The 24,971-nt window shown below is 46.4% G+C and overlaps 1 protein-coding gene across 2 annotated transcripts in view; it reads left to right on the top strand.

The window, feature by feature from the left end:
- Positions 1-24,971, top strand: part of LOC140427857 (suppressor of tumorigenicity 14 protein homolog) — a 100,218-nt gene that overhangs the window by 48,542 nt on the left and 26,705 nt on the right. For both annotated transcript variants that reach the window (XM_072513650.1, XM_072513649.1), the window contains exons 11-15: positions 267-400; positions 4,856-4,960; positions 6,739-6,846; positions 11,689-11,823; positions 20,937-21,120. In XM_072513650.1, coding sequence (XP_072369751.1) covers positions 267-400; positions 4,856-4,960; positions 6,739-6,846; positions 11,689-11,823; positions 20,937-21,120 — 666 coding nt within the window. The remainder of the gene's footprint in view (positions 1-266; positions 401-4,855; positions 4,961-6,738; positions 6,847-11,688; positions 11,824-20,936; positions 21,121-24,971) is intronic.

Raw genomic sequence — 24,971 nt, 5'->3', positions numbered from 1 at the left:
TTCATTACTGGGATTTCAAGCATCGTCACAGTGATAGCAAATAGGCTGCAAAACTTGTAGGTGAGTCTGCATTACATGTCAAAGTCATAGTTGGAAACAAGCTCACATGATGTGTTCAACCATCCACTTGATTTAACCTAGAAATAATCAGATTACATGGAGTACAATAATAACAGATAGGCCGACTATAAGTCCAAAATTACTGCATTTACAGCACTGTAATTTACTGAATTTAATTGAATTTAATCTCTGCTTTCGTTTTGTAGATACTGTAATCGAATAACTGAGGGTGGCTTCAGCAAGATTTATGGACGATCTGTTAAAATTAAGTTTCACTCCGATCAATCAGTCACCCACAAAGGATTTTCCTTGGACTACAAAGCCTTCAGTTATGAGGATCGTAAGTTGAATTATTATTTTAAAAGTAGTGATTTGGAGGAATGATAATTTATCTTAACAAAAAAGGGATATTTAATAATTTATGCTTTTTTTAACAAACTTAGAGTACCCAATTTTTTTTTTTCCAATTAAGGGGCAATTTAGCGTGGCCAATCCACCTAACCTGCACCTCTTTGGGTTGTGGGAGTGAAAACTAAGCAGACACGGGAAGAATGTGCAAACTCCACATAGACAGTGATCCAGAGCCGAGATCGTACCTGGGTCCTCAGCGCCATAGGCAGCACTGCTAACCATGGTAGTGGGGGTGGGGGTGGGGGGTGGGGGGAGGGGGGGGTGGCATTGCCAAACTTGCTTCATTATTATTGGGCAGCGAATGTGGACAAGGTGCAGCGGTGGTGGGAAGGAGAAGGTGTCGAGTGGGTTAGGATGGAGGAGGAATCTTGTAAGGGGTCTAGCTTGAGGGCTATGGTGATGGCAGCTTTGCCAATGGCTCTGGGAAGGTATTCAGGGAGCCCAGTGGTGCAGTCCATGGTGAAGATATGGAATCAGCTGAGGAGGCATTTTAGGGTGGAAGGAATGTCAATGCTAACGCCACTGTGCGAGAATCATGAGTTTGAGCCGGGGGGATGGATAGTGTATACAGGGGGTGGAGGGAAATGGGGCTGGTCAAGGTGAGGGATCTGTATTTGGAGGAAGGGTTTGCCAGTCTGGAGGAACTAAGGGAGAGGGTAGAGCTGCCGAGCGGGAGCGAGTTCAGGTATCTACAGGTTAGTGACTTCGCGTGAAAGGTCTGGAGGGGGTTCCCTAGGTTGCCGGGATGCACCCTGCTAGAGCGACTGCTGCTTCCGGATGTGGAAGGGAGGGAAGAATTGGGGATATATATAAGTGGCTGAGGGAGCAGGGAGGTGAGCGAGTGGTGAAGATCAAGGAGAAATGGGAAGCGGAGTTGGGAGGGGAGATCAATTGGGGAGCATGGAGTGAGGCACTGCTTAGGGTAAACGGGACCTCCTCTTGTGCAAGGATGAGCCTGATACAGTTTAAGGTGGTGCACAGGGTGCATATGACGCAGGCGAGAATGAGTGGGTTCTTTCAGGGGGTAGCAGATGAGTGTGAGAGATGTTGGCGGGGGCCAGCGAATCACACGCACATGTTTTGGGGTTGTGTAAAATTGCGTAGATTCTGGGCGGGTGTTCTGGGTCTTAGCCAGAATAGTGGAGGAGGAGGTGGACCCGGACCCTTTGGTGGTGATATTTGCGGTTTCAGAGAAGCCGGAGCTCATGGAGAGGAGGAAGGCCGAGGTCGTGGCCTTCGCCTCTCTGATTGCCTGGCGGCAAATTTTGCTGGAGTGGCAGTCGGCATCGCCACCGGGGGTAGCAACATGGTTGGGTGACCTGTACGACTTCCTGCGATTCGAGAAGATAAAGTATGACTTAAGGGGCTCTTCAGAGGGGTTTGAGGAAAGGTGGGGGGTGTTTCTGACCGTGATTGAGGGGCTGTTCGCCACGGGGGGTGAAAAAGAGGAAAAGTCTGTACAGACTGTATAGTTGATTGTTGGGAAGCATGTTTCCCGGGGGGTTTGTTCGCTGTATTGATGCATGTTTGTAATAAAATACATTTTTTTAAAAAAGCACTGCTAACCACTGCGCCACCATGCCGCCTCAATAATTTACATTAATCAAAATACATTGGCATAGATATCCTTGCTGTCTTTTCCATAATTTCAATGTATAATAATTTGCTTTGGCAGCAGAATGGAGCTTAAAGCTGGACACACTGGCTTTCTGCTCCAAAGCACAACCCTCCTCTCAAATTCCCCGCATGTTTGGCCCTACCTGTTGAGCTAATTTAAATGCATTACAACATGGGTCAGTTGCAAATATCCTGTTTTTATACTTGCACAGTACTGTTTCTGAGCATTGAAAAATTACAGCAGTGCATTTTTGAATATGGTTTTGAACATGATAGCACCGTAGTCCTGCTACTGAAATAGTAATGCAAAGGCCTGGAGATATGAGTTTAAATCTCATCCCGGCAGCCAAGGAATTAAAATTTAATTAATTAAATAAATCTTGAATAAAAGGTTAGTATCAATAAAATGTTAGCATCCGTAATGGTGACTTGAAACTACTTGTTGTCATAAACACCCTGGTTCATCAGTGTCCTTTAGAGAAACGAATCTGCTGTCCTTACCTGGTCTTGTCAAATGTGACTCCAGATCCAGTGCCCTCTGAAAAGGCCTGGCAAGCCACTCCGTTATAACAAAACCACAATGAAAAACCATAGGACTAAAACTGGATGGATCACTTGGCATCAACTAGGCACCAGAGGCGAACATGACAAATGCATACTCTGCCCGGTTGATCCCGCAAAATCGTAACACCTGGGGCACCTCAATTGAGAGAGATAACTTGAAGTTGTCAATCAAACATAACTAATTCCAATCCCACAGACTATTTGAATTGAATTGAATGACTTGACCCCTCTGATTCAGACAAATGCAATTTAAATTTTATTCTCCTTTTTCACATTTTCTCCCAAATTTACACCCGCCAACATTAAACAATAAACAGTAACGAATGTAATGTCAATCTCCATATCAATAACAACAATCCCATCCTCCCACCATTCCCCCAAATATTAGCCCGCATGTTAACATAAATAAATAACAAAAAGGAATAAGGAATCACCCATAGTCACCATTAACACATACAGTCCCCCTCCCCCCAACCCTCCCAACACCCCCCCCCCCCCCCACCTCCCACCTAATGTTCGATGTTATCCAATTCTAGAAAGTGCATAATGAATAATGCCCATAAATTGTAGAACCCCTCCATCCTTGCCCTCAGTTCAAATTTGACCTTCTTAAGAGTTAAGAATTCCAGCAGGTCCCCCCGCCACGCCAGGGCACAGGGTGGGAGAGGTTGATCTCCATCCCAACAGGATCCGCCTTCGGGCGATCAGCGAGGTGAAGGCTACAACATCTGCCTCCGCACCCGTTTCCAACCCCGGCTGGTCGGACACACCGAATATGACCTCCCGAGTGCCCGGGTCCAGTTTCACGTGCACCAATTGAGAGATTACCCTAAAAACCTCCTTCCAGTAATCCTCCAGCTTTGGACAGGACCAAAACATATGAACGTGGTTTGCAGATCGCCCCACAATGTTCACACACATCTTCTACCCCCTCAAAGAGCCGGCTCATCCTCGCCCTTGTGAGGTGTGCGCTATATACCTTCAGCTGTATCAGCCCCATCTCACACACGAGGTGGAGGTGTTTATCCTCCGGAGCACCTCACACCAAAACCCCTCCTCTATACCCTCTCCCAACTCTGACTCCCACTTTGCCTTGATCTCTTCCAGGGGTGCCTTCTCCTCTTCCAAAATAGCTCCGTAAACCGCCGACACTACCCCGTTCTCCAGTTCCCCTGTCGTCAGCATCTCCTCTAGCAATGTGGAGGCCGGCTCCACCAGGTAGCTCTGTATCTCCTTTCTGGCAAAGTCTCGAAACTGCATGTATCTAAATATTTCCCCCTGCTCCAGCCCATACTTCACTCCCAGCTCCTTCAATCTTTCAAAACGACCCCCAAGAAACAAATCTTTTAGTGTCCTAATTCCTTTCTCCTCCCATCTCTGAAAATTCCCATCCCACTTCACTGGCTCAAATCTGTAGTTTCCCCCGAATCGGCATTTCCCTTGACCCTGCCCCCAACCCAAAATGCTGGCGAAACTGCCTCTAAATTCTCATCAAAGCTATTACTACCGGATTCCCTGAGTATTTCCCCGGGACCGTCGGGAGCGGCGCTGTTGCTAGTGCCTTCAATCCTGACCCCATACACAAATTCTCCTCCATTCTGACCCACTGGGAATCAACCCTTCTGACGACAAATGCAATTTTGTTGCTAATTCTTGTTCTTGGATCAACCACCTTCTGACCGAGACAAGAGTGATTCCAACTGAGCGAAGTGCTGATGTTGTAATTAAAAACATCTGCATCAGCAACTGAATCCATTGCCAATAACAAAATGATTTTTCATGACTTGGACGTGGATTTAAATCCAGCCCAGAATGATGGCATGGAAGTTTCCTCAGCCTGAAATGAATTTGAGCTGTCTTGCACCAACCCCTGGCGCACATTGCTAGCCCCAAATTTACTCTGTCATTCAGAGGCTACTTGGTAGCTGATGGGAGAATGGGAAAGTGCCAGAGCAATGCAGTCTTCTGAGATTGAGCATGAGGTCGAAAAGAAAGATTTACTGTGCACTTAATTGTTACATCTGGCATTGCTTAATACTGAAATGGTTTCTGTGAACGACGCTGGATTTTCAACCCTTTTCCACCATGACAAGATTAAGGAAGCAAATGCTTCCTAGTTCTTAGAGAAAGTCTATTTCATTTTGGGGGGAAATCAATAATTAATTTTTTTTACCAGAACTACTCAATTTTATCATTTAATTAGCATGCCCAAACCAATTTAAGTGCAAGGATGGATCATGTATTTCTTTGAAGAACCATTGTGATGGATGGAGAGATTGTCTGGATGGCAGTGATGAAATTAAGTGCAGTAAGTTTTCCCATTTACTTTTCATCTTAACAGTTCTTTATTTGCACCAACTGAATTGTAAACTACACATAAATTGTGCATAATTGGAATTGTATTTAAAAATAATGTGAGGTGCAAACTTAATACATCACTAAAGGAGAGACAAAATATGCAATTTGTGAGGTGCTGTCATTATAAGGGAGTTTATAAGGTTTAGATATATGTTACCTATTTTTCAAGAATAGCAAAACTGTCCTAGAGGACAAAGAGTCATCCAGATTCGAAACGTTAGCTCTGTTCTCTGACCACAGATGCCAACAGACCGGAGATTTTCCAGCATTTTCTGTTTTTGTTTCAGATTCCAGCATCCGCAGTAATTTGCTTTTATTTATTTTTTTAAAATATAAATTTAGAGTACCCAATTCATTTTTTACAATTAAGGGGCAATTTTAGTGTGTTCAATCCACCTACCCTGCACATCTTTGGGTTGTGGGGGCGAAATCCACGCAAACACGGGGAGAATGTGCAAACTCCACATGGACAGTGACCCAGAGCCGGGATCGAACCTGGGACCTCGGCGCCGTGAGGCTGCAGTGCTACCACTGCGCCACCGTGCTGCCCTGTAATTTGCTTTTATAAACCCATCAGTTTCAGTATCTTTATCAGTACTTGGTGAAGTAATCACTTCAGTTATCCACAGTAAACATGAGAACTTACCCTGCAGCATGACCTTGTAAACAGCAACCAACATGGAGTCTGAGGAATGAGTGAGGAATGTTTCAAATCTTAAAGAGTGTAGAGCAGAGATTCACCAAGATGACGCTAAGCATAGGTTACTTTTGTTCAAGGAAGACTTGAGATACCAGATGGATAACTTTCAACGTCAACTGGAGTGAGAAACTGAAGTTGGATTGGCTACCCAGTAAACGCAACGTCTAATTTTCCTTTTGCATTGCTTTTGTTTTGGATACCATCTGATTTCCCTTTCTGTGTGCGAGTTTCCATAGATATGCAATTTGATGGGGAAATGATGGAGGGAAGGTTTAACACCCAGAATTGTCAGAAATCGTAGAAATTGTAACATAAATTTAAACCAGTCAATCTGTTGAGCTGGTGTCAGCTTTTCAACCACTCTAGTCCCATTTCCTGGTATGATTCCATACTCTTGCTCTTCAATTTTATATTATAACCCCTAGCTCACCTTCCCTTATTTGTTCTCATTTGCTTCCAACTTGCCAACTAGTCAAAACAATGAATCACTTAATGTATCAAATTTTTTTGTAACTTTGTAACTCTCTATGAAATGTAACTGTTCGATATAAATGCGCTAATTCTTCAAACCTTTCACTGTCACTCCTCATTCCTAGTGGAAATTATACTGAATCATCACTTGTGTTCTTTTGATAATAGGCATGCTGCATTCTAGCTGTGGCCTAAATGATGTCTTACACAAATTCATCCCTATTTCTATTTTCAACCTCTTGTATTCAATGTTGCTACCTGTAAAATTCAAAAACCTATTTTTTCTTTTAATGGACTTTTCTACTTGCACTCCTACTCTTACTATTTATCTGCACGCAGAGGGTTAGATCTTGACATGTGCGATAGTATAAATCTTTTCTAATTCCTATTTGCATTTACTTCAAACCATTGACGATAATCTCAAGATTTCATGAAATAATTCATTAAGGTGGGCAAATCAACTCTGAATAATTTGCACTTACTTTGGCTTTGCTTCTTGTCTTCCAATTCTGCTAATGCTAATAAATCAGTTGTCATTTTGTTTGCTAAAATTGTAGATTGTTACTTCGCATGCCCAAGTGGAAACTGCATTCTCCATGAATCTGTATGTGATGGAATAAATGATTGTGGAGATGAAAGTGATGAACTGAACTGCACAAGAGCAGGTTAAGTGCTTTAAATCCAATATCCACTAGTTTTGTTATAATACGTCATAGAAATAGTTTTCTTCAATATATGCATAATTTGACCAATACATCTTTGAGCTATGCTAACTTCTAGTTAAATGCAAATGATTTTTTCTGAAACTTTTAATAATAATCTTTGAGTGTCACAAGTAGGCTTACATTAACACTGCAATGAAGTTACTGTGAAAATCCCCTAGTCGCCACATTCCGGCGCCTGTTCGGGTACACTGAGGGAGAATTCAGAATGTCCAATTCACCTGACAAGCCTGTCTTTCGGGACTTGTGGGAGGAAACCCACACAGGCACAGGGAGAATGTGCAGACTCCGCACAGAAAGTGACCCAAGCTGGGAATTGAATCCTGGTCCATGGCGCTGTGAAGCACAATGCTAACCACTGTGCTACAGTGCCGCCCAACTGAATAGACCTCGTGAATAAGATTTCATGGGTAGTCTCTTCTCAGCATCAGTCATCAGGAGTGATGGTTCTATAGAAACTACAAAGTATACAGTGCCTGAATATTGTTGTTCATAATCTTAAATTATAAAAGTAATAATCCTTACCACAATAATATCGCAAACAGTAACTTCAAGTCTATGATGTTATGTGCACTGTTATGTGCAATGCGGTGGTTTAAAGAAAAGCAATGTTTTGGGTATGTGCACAGCATAACACATTGTCATCCAGAATAATTGACAGAGGATTTAGTTTGTGATAAAGTGATGAGATTTTAAGGAAAGTCAGTAGAGTAGAATGAATCAGCTTTACAGCAACAACTTTCCCCAAGTCTAACCTCATAACTTATTAGGAATATTGATCATCCAGAAATTAATAATAACTACAATTTAGATTTAAGGAATTTTAAAAGTTATTTATTATATTAAATTGCCCCAGAATAATGAGGGAGGCAAGGGAGAAAATTTCTAGGGCCTTGACAGACATCCTTGTCTCCTCATTGCCTACAGGTGAGGTCCCAGTGGACTGGAGAATAGCCAATGTTGTTCCTTTGTTTAAGAAGGGTAGCTGGAATAATCCAGAAAATTATTGTCCGGTGAGCCTTACATCAGTGGTAGGGAAATTATTAGAGAAGGTTCTAAAGGACAAGATTTACTCACATTTGGAAACAAATGGACTTATTCGCGATAGGCAGCATGGTTTTGTGAAGAGCAGGTCATGTCGCACTAACCTGATCGAGTTTTTTGAGGAAGATGATTGATGAAGGATGTTGTCTACATGAGCTTCCAATAAAGCTTTTGACAAGGTCCCTCATGGCAGACTGGTACAAAACGTGAAGTCACATGGGATCAGAGGTGAGCTGGCAAGATAGATACAGAACTGGCTCAGTCATGTCAAAATTACCTAACAGAACGTCTTTCGGGATTTGTGGGAGGAACCGGAGCACCCGGAGGAAACTCATGCAGACACAGGGAGAACATGCAGATTCCACACAGACAGTGACCCAAGCCGGGAATCGAACCTGGGACCCTGGAGTTGTGAAGCAACAGTCCTACCCACTGTGCTAGAGTGCTGCTCTATAAATGATTTGGAGGAAAATGTATCTGGTCTGATTAGTAAATGTGCGGTGATACAAAGGTTGGTGAAGTTGCGATAGTGATGAGAATTGTCCGAGGATACAGCAGGATATAGATCGGTTGGAGAATTTGGCGGCGAAATGGCAGATGGAGTTTAATCTGGACAAATGTGAAGTAATGCATTTTGGAAATTCGAATACAGCATGGCAACTTCCACCTGGAGGTAAACACAAACAAACATCCATATCGCCAGACTACCCCTCCCCCACATTGAGCAATGGAGGCGGGGAGGCAGAGAGCACCTCTCCAGGCGCTCCCAACCCCCCCCCCCCCCCCCCCCCAACCAACAAACATGACTCAGAACCATCCCTCCATCAACCATAATAAAGTACCAAAAAAGCTAACATGTGCAAAAAAAACACATTGCAAACATTGGACAAATATATCAAAAACCAGGAAATCTCACCATTAACCCTCCTCCAAAACATGCTATTTAATAAACTAATTTGCCTCTTCTGGCATCGTAAAATATGTTCCTTCCCCTTAAAAGTCACCCAGAGTTTGGCCGGCTGCAGCAACCCAAACCTGACTTTATTCTGAAAAAGCACTGCTTTGGCCCGGTTAAAATCTGTCCCTCCGCTTGGCCAGGTCAAGCCCCAATGTCCTGATATATTTGAATCCGCTGAAACTCCCAACTGCAGTCTCACGTCGTTCTCGCCCAACTTATGCATTCGAACTATCACCGCCCATGTCAGCTCCTCAGCTCTTGGCGTCTGTCGTAGCGATCGGTGTATCCGGTCCACTTCCAGGACCCTCTTGCAGACCCCCTTGTCAACCAGATCTGCAAACATCTTCGAAATGTAGGCCTTGGCCTCCGTTCGTTCCGGCAGGCCCATGATTCCAGCAGGCCCACGATTATGGCAGGCCCACGCTTCTTAAATTCTGCGGCCTGGACCGACTTCTCCTGATCGTCCACCATCACCTTTGCCTCTTTACAGGCCGCTCTGAACATCGCTGCCTCCATCTCCACAATCCGATCAATGTGATCCATTACCGCCCTTTCCACCTCGCGGATCGTCGCGCCTTACGATTCCAGGCGCTTCTCCACCTGCTCCAAATTCCTGCGAAGAGGAAATACTGCTCCCTCAATCACCTTGGATCAGCTCTCTTGCATCTCTAGCTGATGCTGCCTGAGCTCCCCCTTGATAAATACCATCAACTGCTCCACAGACAATGGGTTGGACGACGATGATGCACCCGATTCTGCCGTACTTTCTGTTACTGCGCCACACAAATCTGCCACCTCTGGAGCCGCCTGCTGCCTTATTTGATTTTGACCAGGTGTGGTCACCCGCTGACATTCCACTTCGGAGGGGAATTCAACCCCCACCAAGAGCACCTATTAACTGGGCAGGAAGAGCCCACCTTGTGTGCGACCGACCATCTCAAGGCCGCCACTGTAAGTCACCAGTAGTTTCCAGTAGGATGATTGTTGATGTATTAAAAAACCTTTTAAAGCCTGTTTTGAACATTTAGAGCATTCAGATAAAATCTTTGTAAAGTAAACCAGATTGACTCACCTGGTGAAGGAACAATGCTCCGAAAGCCAGTGATTCCAAACAAACCTGTTGGACTTTAACCTGGTGTTGTAAGACTTCTTACTGTAAACCAGATGACCTCAATCTGACCCTATCATGAATAAAGTCAGCCATAATCTAGGCAGTGCTGCAGGAGTGCAGTAATATAGGAACTACTGCTTTTCAGATTAGGGGCGAAATTTTCCGGAAACGGCGCGATGTCCGCCGACTGTGCCCAAAACGGCGCCAATCAGACGGGCATCGCGCCGCCCCAAAGGTGCGGAATGCTCCGCATCTTTGGGGGCCGAGCCCCAATATTGAGGGAGTCTCTTCCACCTCCGCCATGGTGGAAGAGTGCCCCCACGGCACAGGCCCACCCGCGGATCGGTGGGCCCCGATCGCGAGCCAGGCCACCGTGGGGGCACCCCCCGGAGTCAGATCACCCCGCGCCCCCCAGGACCCCGGAGCCCGCCCACGCTGCCTTGTCCCGCCGGTAAGGTAGGTGATTTAATTTACGCCGGCGGGACAGGCAATTTATCGGCGGGACTTCAGCCCATCCGGGCCGGAGAATCGAGCGGGGGGGCCCGCCAACCGGCGCGGCGCAATTCCCGCCCCTGCCGAATATCCGGTGCCGGAGACTTCGGCAACCGGCGGGGGCGGGATTCACACCAGCTCCCGGCGATTCTCCGACCCGGCGGGGGGTCGGAGAATGTCGCCCGAGATGTCTCACACAGGCCCTGTTTGCCCTCTTGGGTGGATGTATAAGAACCCATGGAAATATTCAAAGTTGAGCAGGAAAGTTCTTCCCAATCCCGCAACTAACACCTAAAACAGACTAACAGCTTATTCATCTCACTGCTATTTGTGGGGACGTGCTATGCACAAATTAGCTTCTGTTTCCTACATTATAACAGTGAACACATTTCAAAAATATTTAATTGACTATAAAGTTCCTTGGGATATCGTGAGGTCATAAAAAATGACTATCTAATTGCAAGTCTGCGTTGTTTTATTTTTTAGTGAGTTGGCTGCGACCAGGTTCTATCCTGCAGAATAGATGTTTCAATTTGCTTTGTATAAAAATATACAGGAGTCTCAAAGGGGAATAAAACACACCCAGGAAAGGGAATATTGACAGGTTTAAGCTGCATGAGTAATTATTTTTGCTGCAAATTTAATATTCTAATTTCTGGATATAAGAGTAGGTTCTTGTATGAGCACGAAGATTGCTGAGACTGTACAAAAGAACTGCTGATACCGAATAGGGTGGTGTAAAATAATGTTATTGGCTGCAAGCAGCCAGAGTTTCCATTTATTTACTCTAGCAGGTAGTGTGGAGAGCTGTACTGTAGTCATGACTCAATGCACTGATTTATTCACAACTAGATTAATAATTACTGTATAAATGATAGATGGCAGGAATGTTTTATTGAATTTGTAGGAAAAGTTACTTCACGTTGAAACAATTCCTGTTGACTTGCAGGCAAATTTAAAGATTTTCCTTGTGGCTGATGTTTCTGAGTTTCCCTGTAGATGTAGCTATTGAACTGCGTTTTCATTGAATTTGTGTGTGACAAATATTTTGTGTATTTGAGGAGTTTGTATGTGATGCTGGGATGTCCCTATAAAAGCTCTGCAGAAACTTTTTTTGCATTTCATGAAAAATACCTATCGGTTACTAATACTTTGAACTGTGCCATTTCTCATTCATCAGCAATCTTTCCTTTGGTGCATAAAGGCTGTTCTTTGTCATCATATAAGTGCCATAATGGAAAATGTGTGAACAAGATTAACCCAGAGTGTGATGGGAGAAGGGATTGCATGGATGGATCAGATGAATCAGGCTGTGGTATGTTGAGGTAAACTGTGAATGTGATACAAGGTAAAGTGTGATCACACATCGTCATAATTTTGTTGGACACATTTTTATAACCCCTTGTAGCGAATAATATCTGCAGAGAATTTATTCGCTATGCTATCCAAAATAGTTTGCTTTATGTCATAACAGCTTTCCTCACGACATCAGTTATGCCTGGCCGGGATTCTCCGTTTGGGAGACTAAGGGCGGGATTCTCCGTTGCCCGACGCTGAAATCGTATCCGGTGATCGGGCGGAGAATCCCCGTTTGCAACTGAATCGGGGGCAGCGCCGTTTTTCCGATGCCATGCCCCCTCCACATCAGCGTCATCCAGGAGCGACGGCGTCAGTGTGTCGCTTTGAGGCCTTCCCCCGATGCTCCATCCCCGATGGGCCGAGTTCGCCACCGCACGAGTCGCATGTGGTCTGAGTTTTCGCAACCCTGGTGTGGTGGCTGCGGAATGTGTCCAGTGCCGCCACAGTTGGGTTGGGGGGGTCATGCTGTTGGCATGGGGGGGGCTTCGGAGATTGGTGGGGGGTGGTCCGGGAGTGCTGACGGGGTTCCAGAGGACACTATTTGGCCAGCTGGGTCCGTGCGCGGTCGGCACCATGTTGGGACAGCTGCAGGTCGTCGCTGTGCGCATGCGCGGCCTTGGACCCGGCCATTCTCTGGCAGTTGATGTCGGGAACACCGGGAGTTTTATCTGGCGGTGCTGTGAGCCCCCACCGGACGGAGCATCAGTGCAGGGGAGCCGCCGACATTTTCATTGTAAAACTTAATCCCTCTTCCTTAGGACATAACCTAAAAATCTGAGAATCCAGCCCTAAGTGTTCCCAGCGGAACTGAATAGCACGGGGTTCATTCAGCGATTCAGGACGTGAAAATGGGCTAGCACTCTGCCCTCATGAATTGAATGCTGTGGAGGAGAAGAGAGATAATCTCTTCCCCCGGGTGGGGGCAGACTCAAACCAGCCACTGTGAACAATGCCTGGGAGGAAGTGACAGAGGTCGTTAGTGCTGCCAGCTTTACTCGAAGGACTGGAACCTAGTGCTGCAACTAGATGAATGACCTCCGGGCAGCATGGGTAAGTCACCACCTCTGTGCCTCTGGCATCACTCCCATCCCTCACTCCTCACACCCCCCCCCCCAATCCCCTAAAGGCCAACCACACCCCATCTGCTTGCATCTCCCTTACAACCCACCCTCCACCAAACCTTAACAAATGTATTGTCCTCTTTGGCCAGGAGCCTTGCACACGCATGCCACCAACTACAGACCCCCCTGTAGAACATGCCTCCCAAGGTCTCACTATGTCCTTTCGGTGTCCCCTAGGATTAGGCGGCCCATAATAGGCACGGGTGTCAAATGACTGGAAGGGATATCCCTGAACTGTGGATCCACACCTTAGCCGAGGAGAGGGCAGTGGCTGACACGGAGATCAGCATGCGGCGAACAAGTGAGCATTCAATGCAATGTTGATGTCCCTAAAGGAAGTGAGTCACCAATCCTCCAGACCACTCCTTCCCAAGGTCTCACCATGCCTTTTGTCTTGCGGGACCAATATCAGATGAGACCGGGCCATCCGGGGTTACTGTCCCCCCCGGCCGCATCTCCAGCACAACCTGGAGCACCAGTCCGGGGAAGACACCAACCTTTTGGCACTGCTGTCACCTGCATCCTCCACCATCACAAAGACTATTACCTTGATGGGGCATTTTAGTGACGAGGCTCCTGGGTCACCTTCTGGTGCTCACTGCAGACACGTTGCAGGTGGAGACAGTCGGAGGACTGCCTGATCCCAAGAAACAGCTGTAGCCCAGACAGGTGCCGCACTTCTGGAAAGTAGAATCCCATCACTGATAGAGATGCCGACGCAGCCAGGATTTACAGGAATGGATGTCAGCAACATTCCAGAGTCCCAACACCTTCAGGCACTGGAGATGTTTCTGACAGCGTGTGGTACCCAGGGCAATACTGAATGGATGGGGTCCACAGTGCAAGCGGAAAGAAGTAAGAGCCATGGTCAAGACATCCAAGGCTTAGGGCACAGTGTGCGCTCGATGGCTGAGGCGCAGGACAGGAGAGCCCAGTCACAGGCAGACATATCTCAGGCCCACATGGACATTGCTGCAGCCTGACAGAGCTTGGCGTATTCACAAAGTGTCATGGCTGAGGGCATCAATCGCATTGGCTGGGTGCTGAGTGACCGTAGCCAGCCACAGAGGCCCATGCCACAGCCACAGACACCATGACCAAGGCAGTGAGGCCCATGTTTGAGGCAGCAATGCCCATGACCGAGGGACGGCAGAGCCTCAAGAGCTCATTCCAGCCAGATCTCCGCCCATGGAGTAGCCCGGGGGCCATCGAGCAGCCCGAGGGAAGAGGAAGTGATGGGGCTCATGCTGGTGCCTCCTGCAAGGGAGGTGCTTGATCACTTCAACCCTTCTGAATTCTCCCCCCCCCCCCCCCCCCCCCCCCCCCCCGCCCCCCAAGTGACACTGGCAAACCTCATGGGCAGCAGACAGAACAGGGTGGCATGTCATCACATGTGACACCTGGAAGTCAGCTGGCCCATCCAGGTCCAGGCCCTCCAGAAGATGGTCGCCAAGGGCATTACAGGTCAACAGGGCGAGACACGCAGTAGGTCGCTTCCACTTCTGATGTGCTTTCTGTGTTGGCCACGTAAGATAAGATAATACTTTTTAAAAATATATATATATTTATTAAAGTTTTTTCACACAATTTTTCACCCTTACAAACAATAACCCCCCCCCCCCCCATAACAAAATAGCAAGAAATCACACATAGCAAGATATATACATGGTAAAGCGATATGTTACATAGCTTTGTACACTGGCTCTCTCCCGCACGTGCCAGTTTCCCAAATCCTTCATGTTTTCTCTTGCTCAACCACCCCCCAGGCAAGGCCCCCCCCTCTCACAGGACGTCTCTTCCCCCCCCCCCCCCCACCCCCCCCCCCGGGTTGCTGCTGCTGCTGACCGACCTTCCTCTAACGCTCCGCGAGATAGTCTAGGAACGGTTGCCACCGCCTGTAGAACCCCTGCGCAGACACTCTCAAAGCAAACTTTAGCCTCTCCAGCTTAATGAACCCAGCCATGTCGTTTATCCAGGCCTCCACGCTGGGGGGGTTCGCCTCCTTCCACTTTAGCAAGATCCTTCGCCGGGCTACTAGGGACGCAAAGGCCAGAATGCCGGCCTCTTTCGCCTCCTGCACTCCCGGCTCGTCCACTACTCCAAATATTGTTAGCCCCCAGCTTGGCTTGATCCGGACTTTCACCACCTGAGATATTGCTCCCGCCACTCCTCTCCAGAACCCCTCCAGTGCCGGGCATGACCAAAACATATGGACATGGTTCGCCGGACTCCCTGAGCACCTTCCACATCTGTCCTCTACCCCAAAGAACCTACTCAACCTCGCCCCTGTCAAGTGCGCTCTGTGAACCTTAAATTGTATCAGGCTGAGCCTGGCACACGAGGAGGAGGAATTAACCCTACCTAGGGCATCAGCCCATAACCCCTCCTCGATCTCCTCCCCCAGCTCCTCCTCCCATTTACCCTTCAGCTCCTCTACCAGTGCTTCCCCCTCTTCTTTCATCTCCTGGTATATTGGCGACACCTTGCCCTCCCTGACCCATACACCCGAGATCACCCTGTCTTGAATTTCCTGTGCCGGGAGCAACGGGAATTCCCTCACCTGCCGCCTCACAAACCCCCTCACCTGCATGTATCTGAAAGCATTTCCCGGGGGTATCTCAAACTTCTCCTCCAGTGCCCCTAGGCTCGCAAACGTCCTATCAATGAACAGGTTGCCCATTCTTCTAATCCCCGCCCGATGCCAGCTCTGAAACCCCCCCGTCCATCCTCCCCGGGACAAACCGGTGGTTACCCCTGATCGAGTCTTCCCGCCCACCTCTTGTGCAGCGCCTCGTGCTCCTCCACTCTCACCGCCAGGCCTAAGATCTCGTCCTCATTCTCACTGACTCTTTTCTGCACCTCCTGGATCTTTACCTCGTGGGCCTTCTGGGTCATCCCTAGTCCTTCAATCGCCGACAACATAGGTGCCAGCATCTCCTTCCACAGCTCCTCGAAGCAGCGCTTGATGAACTCCTGCAGCTCCGGCCCGCACTCCGCTTTGTCCCCGGCCTCCGCCATTTTGTTTTTCTTCCCTCACTTCTCCCGCTGCTCCAATGCTGCTTTTTTGGCCGTTTCACTTCTGGTCCGGTCCATAAAAGTTGATGGGGAACCTCGCTCTTCCCTTCCCCAGGGTTGTCTTCAAAAAAATTTCCGTTGGGGCTCCTCTAAAGAGCCCGAAAGTCGGTGATAGCGGGAGCTGCCGAATCGTGCATAAGATAATACTTGAGTATACCCGCGAATATACCTGCAACCGGAAGTCCATAAGATAATACTTGAGTTGTCATGGACATAACACATAGATAATAGTTAGGGCACAACAGTGTATATACTTAGCATTAAACACTTCTGCACTAACAGTCTGACCTGACTCTATCTATGTCTGATGGGTATTAGGGGTGGGCTGGGACTGGGTGTAGAGGATGTGCCAGGGAAGGTGAGGAATGTGTGGGATAGGCTGGAGGATGGGGAGGGCCGGGCCCCCATGACTTATGAATGGCCCACCTGGTGTCACCCTCTGAGAGAAGTGGCAGGGCAGAGACCAAGTGTGAGACCACCTTGTATTTTTAAAAAAAAAAGTATTTTCACAGAATTTACAGTGCAGAAGGAGGCCATTCTGCCCATCGTGTCTGTACCAGCCGTTGGAAAGAACACCACATTTGAGCCCTCACTTCCAACCTATCCCCGTATCCCAGTAACCCCACCTAACCTTTTTTGGACACTAAGGGCAATTTAGCATGACCAATCCACCTAACCTGTGCATCTTTGGACTGTGGGTGGAAACTGGAGCACCCGGAGGAAACCCACGCAGAGACTGGGGAGAACCGCCAATGGCCTATTATGGCACCATGCCGCCAACAGCAGCAGCGGCCAGGTAGATAGCAAACATTCCTGGCTGTAATCTGAAATTCATTTCATGCAGCTGGGGAGGGGAAAAGAGACAGAAACGTTTGTAAGATCTCTTGACCATTCAAAGTCACCTGGTTACATGGTCACCCTGAGTTGTACTGCAAAGTCACCCTCAACATGTTCCCTCCCCCCACACCCGACCCCCTCGATATGTTGGCATCCACACTGCACCCCTGTCCCCATCAATGAGTGCCACCAGACTTGTGATATGGGGATCCTCTATCCTCACTACCCTTCCCTGTCAACGGGTACCACTGGCTGCTGCAACTCATGTCAGCGATAGGCTTTGTGGCCCCTGTCCTGTTTCCTCCATTGGAATCTACTGAGGTTTTCCTCACTGGGTAGGCCGTGTGTTAATCCACCAGCAGGGTGGCAACTGGTTGTGCCATGTAGAAGGTCACCGTGTGCAACCATGCTTAGAGGGTTGTGTGTGGGCAGGTCAGACAGATGGGGTGAGCGAAGGAAGTGTGGGTTTGCTGGGACCTTAGCTGCAGTGTGATGTGGGGCCTCGGTATTGTGGGTTTGCTGGGACCTTAGCTGCAGTGTGATGTGGGGCCTGGGTGTAACACATAAGTTGTGAGGAGAGCTGGTCAGGTTTCCTGTCCGGGGACAGGATGGATGGGAGCAGGGGTGCGGAGCACAAGCAGAGCTTGGAGAAAGATGGTGGTCTTGAGGGGTGGGTTAGCTGATAGTATCACTTGTGAGGGTTCTGCCCTGAGTGGGACAGTGTGCCAGAGAGGGTACCAAAGGCAAGTGTCCTTTGTTTGGGGTGAGCTCTGATATTCTCTGCCTCCCCTGCAATGCGACTGTACTTCTAATGACTGCACTACGGAGTGGCAGCACCTGGTGTGCTGGTAATTAAGCAAGGCCCTGCCCATCCCGTTGATGATTCAGTTGAGGTCTGAGCTTTTCTGAATGGCGGCCTGGGTGGGCTCCCAGATGACCAGAGGCTTTCTAAACATTTACAAGACAGGGTGAGCAGCCAGCATGTGAACAGCCAGGGGCCTGTAAGTAGCACCAAAGAGGTGTTTTTAATTACATAATGCAGCATCGGCAGTCTGAACCAGGTCATTCCGATCCCAAGGGAGACATCTCAAGTCCATGGACTTGCATTAAGTCATTTCCCAGGGCCCCCCACTGCCATAATATACACCAGTATATCATGGTGCAGACACACACTGATGGACACACAGTGGGACCAATCAACATACACAACACCGCAGCCAATCACCAGTGAGAGCACACGCACTATAAAGACAGGGGGCATCAGAGTTCCCGCTCATTCGAGTTGCAGCGAGCTAGGAGGACAGAGCTCACAGCCTGCAACACAGACATTCACCATGTGCTGAGTGCATCGACTGGTTAGGACAAGGCAAAGGTCTTTCGTTAAAGCTAGTATCGTATTTACCCACAGTCTGAGTATGTTTAAACAGTTAATGATTCAATAAAATAGTGTTGCACCATTTCAAATGTTGGTGACCTGTATGTGATCCAGAACACCCAACACATCACCTACCAGCCCAGGCAGCCACCCCTCAGCAAGCCTGACATTTTTGAGAGTTCTCTTACTGCCTCGCTCTCCCTCAACAATAATTTGCGCCCAGGCCCCGTTTGTAAATACTTGCACCAATTCGCCCCCGCGTGACTTCTACCTAAGAGGGGCGGAGCATCAAGGAGGGGTGGAGCATGAAGTGTCCAACCTGCTAATGATAATTAAATCCATGCAAATTACGGTTTTACATGGGCCCACCAGGGTGGGGTGCAAACCTCAATACCGCCGCCAGCGAGCCGCGGAGCATGGCTCCTTAATTGGAAGAAATGAATTGGGCACGCTAAATTAAAAAAAAAAGTTTCATATTCCACTTTATCATAACACCTTACGACCTGCACCCCTTTTGAGAAAACTCATAGTAGTGAGAGATTTAATTTAGACTTCATAACCAACTTCAGAGATTATGCAATTTGTGTTCTTGAAAGCTAAAACCAAGGGGTACAACTGTGCAATAAAATCAGAATGGCTGTGGATCTTAATCCAGACTGTTTAAAATATATTATAATGTTCTTTAAGATTATAAAGCACCATTGATTTTTTTCTAAAGGGAATGATAAGTAAGCATTTTGATTTCTGCAACCTGGAACAAATGGATGTATAATCATCAGCTGGGTCACCTGACATGCAGTAAATAGATTACTGTGGGTAATATAGCTAAAACACTATGAAAAGGGCAGGTATAATCATCCTGCTCAACTAAAATCAATTTCTATCTCCAATTGTTGACCATACGGGATTGAATAGATAGATCATTGCTTTGAGGCAATTTGCACCACACTTTGTAATCGGTAAGGAACAAGTAGATAATCAGTAACGTTTTTTAAAAAAGAAGCAAAATAGGTCATGTTTTATAAGATGGGCAGAATCTATATGGATTGTCCTTGGCACAAGCAGTGGGGGCGATTCACCTGACTGGCAATTTCATCCTTTTATTTCTTATTGCTATCTGCACAGGAGAAACATGCCTGCCTTGGATAAAGACAATCAGTACATTTAAGTTCAAATCAAACACACTTAATGCTAAACGGATCCCACAGACAAAAAAGTGAAAGGGAGTGAATATTAGAAATTGCAGAAATGTATCGAAACGGTAGCAGCTGAAGTTAAGTTAAAACCTCTTCCAGTATAACAACAGCAAGATGGTCAGAGAAAAGATAAAATCTATAAGGATTATAAATGGGTCTACAACCTAGGAACAGGAGAAGGCCATTCAGCCCATCAAATCTGCTCCACCGTTCAATTAAATCATAGCTGACCATCTAACCCAGCGGCACTTTCTGCACTTCCTCCGTATCTCTTGATGTTAATAGTATCCAGAAATCTATTCATTTCTTTCTTGAACATGCTCAAAAACTGAGCTTCCACAGCTGTCTGGGGTAGAGAATTCCTAAGATTCACTAGCCTCTGAGTGAAGAAATTTCTCCTCATCTCAATCTTAAATGACCTACCCATTCTTCTGGGATTTTGTCCCCTGGTGTTAGACTCACCAGACAAGGGAACCGTTCTATCTACATTCACCTATCAGTCGCTAAGAATTTTGTACGTTTTAATGAGATCACCTCTTAGTCTTTAAAACTCTGGAGAACACAGAACTCTGGAGTCCCAGTTTCTCAATCTCTCCACATAAAACAATCCCGCCATCCCAGGGGTTAGTCTGGTGAACCTCCATTGCACTTCCTCTGTGACAAGTATATCCTTTCTTAGATAAGGGGACCAAAATTATACACAATCCTACTGGTGAGATCTCACCAAGATTCTATACAACTGTAGAAAGATATATTTCATTCTGTATTCAAATCCCCTTGCTATGAATTTGCCTTCCTTTGCACCTGCATGCAATAATCCGAACATTGTGACACGCACAAAATGCTACATTTTCTGCATGTTTTGCATAAAGACGTAAATTAATATTTGACGATGAAGGGTGAATTTCCATGTGGGCTGTCACACTCTTTCACCATAATCTCAATGGGAGAGTCACAGAAATCCTGGGAAAACAGCATGAAAAGTGTTTGCTCCAATTTTGCAGGCTTTCTACGGCTCATCCACTAAAGTTACAAGAGATAAGTTGCATTAGTTATGTTTACATGTATTTGTTCTATGTTCCTAGCATAGGGGCATTGTTATAGGCCCATTATAATTGCACTGATGTACTAGAGGGGAATAACATTCTTAGTTGTAACCTAAGTTGTGTTTATGGCTCGAAGTCAGTATCGATACGTGCTAAGTATGTATCAGGATAGTCAATTCTGGTACACAGGACTCCCCAGTCCTTATTGACAAGTTCTTGAATGTTATTAACTACAATGGTAAAGATATGTATACAGTCCCCTATTACACATGTTCCTTGGCTTTATTGGGATGAAATTGAACAGAAATCGTTGAACCCAATATGAAAGAGGTTATTTTTTTGTCATCTTCTATTTTGATTCAGTTAAATTGGTGTAATGTAATGCAAATAGAAAATATAAGTCTCCAAATCTGTTTCAGGATGTGGAATAAGTCCAATCAAGAAAACAAAAATAGTTGGGGGTGAAAACGCCAAGAAAGGGAAATGGCCGTGGCAAGTTAGCCTACAGATGGGAATGTACGGACATATATGTGGAGCAACCATTGTTTCAAATCGTTGGCTTGTTTCAGCTGGCCATTGCTTCCAAGACTCTGACTCTATCCGGTATGGTAATTATCATCCCAAATGTTCTTTTCAAAATAGAATATATTTGATAAATTATTTGTTTCTAATTTAAGCAGTGTGCACCATCTACAAGGTGCACTGCAGGAACACGCCAAGGCTCCTTAGGCAGCGTCTTCCAAACCCACAACCACTACCATCTGGAAGAACGAGGGCAACAGATACCGGGGAACCCCACCATCTGGAGGTTCCCCTCCAAATCACTCACCACCCTGACTTGGAAATATATCACCATTTTGTCACTGTCACTGGATCACAATCCTGGAACTCCCTCCCTAATAGCACTGTGGGTGTTTCTACACCACATGGACTCAAGAAGTCACTTTCTCAAGGGAAATTAGGTATGGGCAACAAATGCTGGTCTAGCCAGCAAAGCCCACATCCCGTAAAAATTAATAAAAATAAAAATTTGGAGTCAGCTGACCAGATTTCTTATGATTTAATGGTAATTTAGACAATGACAGTCTCATTCAAATAAAAGATATGTTTTTGTATATTAACCTGTCATTTAATACCAGTATATAAAAAGCTAGAAGCATTACAAAGGGTTATGTCAGCTAAAGTACATATAATAGTCTTTCATGCTGCTGTCTATCTAGTACAGGCTCGATGGGTCCAATAGCCTCCTGTGTTACATCATTCCATTATTCTCTAAATTGAAAGCTGAACACAGTTAAGGAGAGCACCATGATTTTTCCAACTTACCTTTGGGGCGCGATTCTCCAAAAAGGGAACAAAGTCCCCGACCGGGTGAGTTTAGCCGCATGTTTCCCGGCGCTCACAGTGCCAAGAAACACATGGCTATTCAACGTGACACATAAAAACATAAGAACTAGGAGCAGGAGTAGGCCATCTGGCCCCTCGAGCCTGCTCCACCATTCAATGAGATCATGGCTGATCTTTTGTGGACTCAGCTCCACTTTCCGGCACGAACACCATAACCCTTAATCCCTTTATTCTTCAAAAAACTATCTATCTTTATCTTAAAAACATTTAATGAAGGAGCCTCTACTGCTTCACTGGGCAAGGAATTCCATAGATTCACAACCCTTTGGGTGAAGAGGTTCCTCCTAAACTCAGTCCTAAATCTACTTCCCCTTATTTTGAGGCTATGCCCCCTAGTTCTGCTTTCACCCGCCAGTGGAAACAACCTGCCCGCATCTATCCTATCTATTCCCTTCATAATCTTATATGTTTCTATAAGATCCCCCCTCATCCTTCTAAATTCCAACGAGTACAGTCCCAGCCTACTCAACCTCTCCTCGTAATCCAACCCCTTCAGCTCTGGGATTAACCTAGTGAATCTCCTCTGCACACCCTCCAGTGCCAGTACGCCCTTTCTCAAGTAAGGAGACCAAAACTGAACACAATACTCCAGGTGTGGCCTCACTAACACCTTATACAATTGCAGCAGAACCTCCCTAGTCTTAAACTCCATCCCTCTAGCAATGAAGGACAAAATTCCATTTGCCTTCTTAATCACCTGTTGCACCTGAAAACCAACTTTTTGCGACTCATGCACTAGCACACCCAGGTCTCTCTGCACAGCAGTATGTTTTAATATTTTATCATTTAAATAATAATCCCTTTTTGCTGTTATTCCTACCAAAATGGATAACCTCACATTTGTCAACATTGTATTCCATCTGCCAGACCCTAGCCCATTCACTTAGCCTATCCAAATCCCTCTGCAGACTTCCAGTATCCTCTGCACTTTTTGCTTTACCACTTATCTTAGTGTCGTCTGCAAACTTGGACACATTGCCCTTGGTCCCCAACTCCAAATCATCTATGTAAATTGTGAACAGTTGTGGGCCCAACACTGATCCCTGAGGGACACCACTAGCTACTGATTGCCAACCAGAGAAACACCCATTAATCCCCACTCTTTGCTTTCTATTAATTAACCAATCCTCTATCCATGCTACTAATTTCCCCTTAATGTCATGCATCTTTATCTTATGCAACAACTTTTTGTGTGGCACCTTGTCAAAGGCTTTCTGGAAATCCAGATATACCACATCCATTGGCTCCCCGTTATCTACCGCACTGTTAATGTCCTCAAGAAATTCCACTAAATTAGTTGGGCACGACCTGCCCTTTATGAACCCAGGCTGCGTCTGTCCAATGGGACAATTTCCATCCGGATGCCTCGCTATTTCTTCCATGATGATAGATTCCAGCATCTTCCCTACTACTGAAGTTAAGCTCACTGGCCTATAATTACCCGCTTTCTGCCTACCTCCTTTTTTAAACAGTGGTGTCACGTTTGCTAATTTCCAATCCGCCGGGATCACCCCAGAGTCTAGTGAATTTTGGTAAATTATCACTAGTGCATTTGCAATTTCCCTAGCCATCTCTTTTAGCACTCTGGGATGCATTCCATCAGGGCCAGGAGACTTGTCTACCTTTAGCCCCATTAGCTTGCCCATCACTACCTCCTTGGTGATAACAATCCTCTCAAGGTCCTCACCTGTCATAGCCTCATTTCCATCAGTCACTGGCATGTTATTTGCGTCTTCCACTGTGAAGACCGACCCAAAAAACCTGTTCAGTTCCTCAGCCATTTCCTCATCTCCCACTATTAAATCTCCCTTCTCATCCTCTAAAGGACCAATATTTACCTTAGCCACTCTTTTTTGTTTTATGTATTTGTAGAAATTTTTACTATCTGTTTTTATATTCTGAGCAAGTTTACTCTCATAATCTATCTTACTCTTCTTTATAGCTTTTTTAGTAGCTTTCTGTTGCCCCCTAAACATTTCCCAGTCCTCTAGTCTCCCACTGATCTTTGCTACTTTGTATGTTTTGTACAAATTGTATAAGGGCCCTGAATGGGGAACGCGTGTCTGAGTCTGCACACAGCTCTGTTTTGTTCAGTGGGGAGCTCTGTTCACTGGATCTCCCCAGTGTAGCGAGACATCAATGGTGCCCTGATTTCCGAGGCCCCCAAAACAATCCCTGACCTCTTTCCCCACCCCCACCCCCACATTGCACTATGGGAAGTCCCAGCACCAACACTGGGACCCCCAGCCCGATTGCGAGCACACAAGAAATGTCAGCCTGGCAGTGCTAGGCTGGCACCCAGGTGGCACATCCAAGGTGCCAAGTGGCACCAGATGTGCCAGGGCACCACACTGCACAACGGGCATTCAATTGGGAGCCTTCAATACCCGGGGAGACCTCCACAAGTGCCATTCCTTCTGGTCCCTGTTTATGGGGACCAGTACTGGATAGTGCGTGCCCAAGGTCTCCGAGGCAAAGGGAATGAATCCCAAAGCCTCGTGTACCTCGAGAATCTGCACATTAGAGTGAGACTAGCGGTCTCGCTCTAATATACGGATTTGCCAAAAAGTGATCCCCAATGCGCATTGGATCTCGCGCGACGTGGCGAGATGGGTAGATCCTGGGAGTGGGGTCTCCCAGCTTTCATCAGCCACACTGCGCCACGGAGAGCTGCTTTTCTGGCGCACCATGCCCATTGGATCACACCCTTGATTTGGCAAGAGTGTGCTTAAAATTCATTACTTTGCATTTGCTTATATTCTATTTTAAGGGTGGAGAGTTTGCTGTGTTTATCCTACCTCAAACCAGCAACGCATATTGAGAAACTGCATTCCCAGTCCATGACCTTACATCTATTAATTTTAATGAATGGAAAATTATGAGGCAGGATCACCAGGATTCCTGATACATTAGATGTGGTAGCAGCAGAGGTTTTACCCATTTTACCCCTGTATTTGTAGAATATTTTTAACAGGTAATTATCCTGCCAACTGGGGAGACAAAACAAATAAAGCATTAAATTATATGCACCCCCTGTCATAATATAC

This window comes from Scyliorhinus torazame, chromosome 8, assembly GCF_047496885.1.
Source record: "Scyliorhinus torazame isolate Kashiwa2021f chromosome 8, sScyTor2.1, whole genome shotgun sequence".
NCBI lineage: Eukaryota > Metazoa > Chordata > Chondrichthyes > Carcharhiniformes > Scyliorhinidae > Scyliorhinus > Scyliorhinus torazame.
This window is presented reverse-complemented; position numbering and strand designations above follow the sequence as displayed.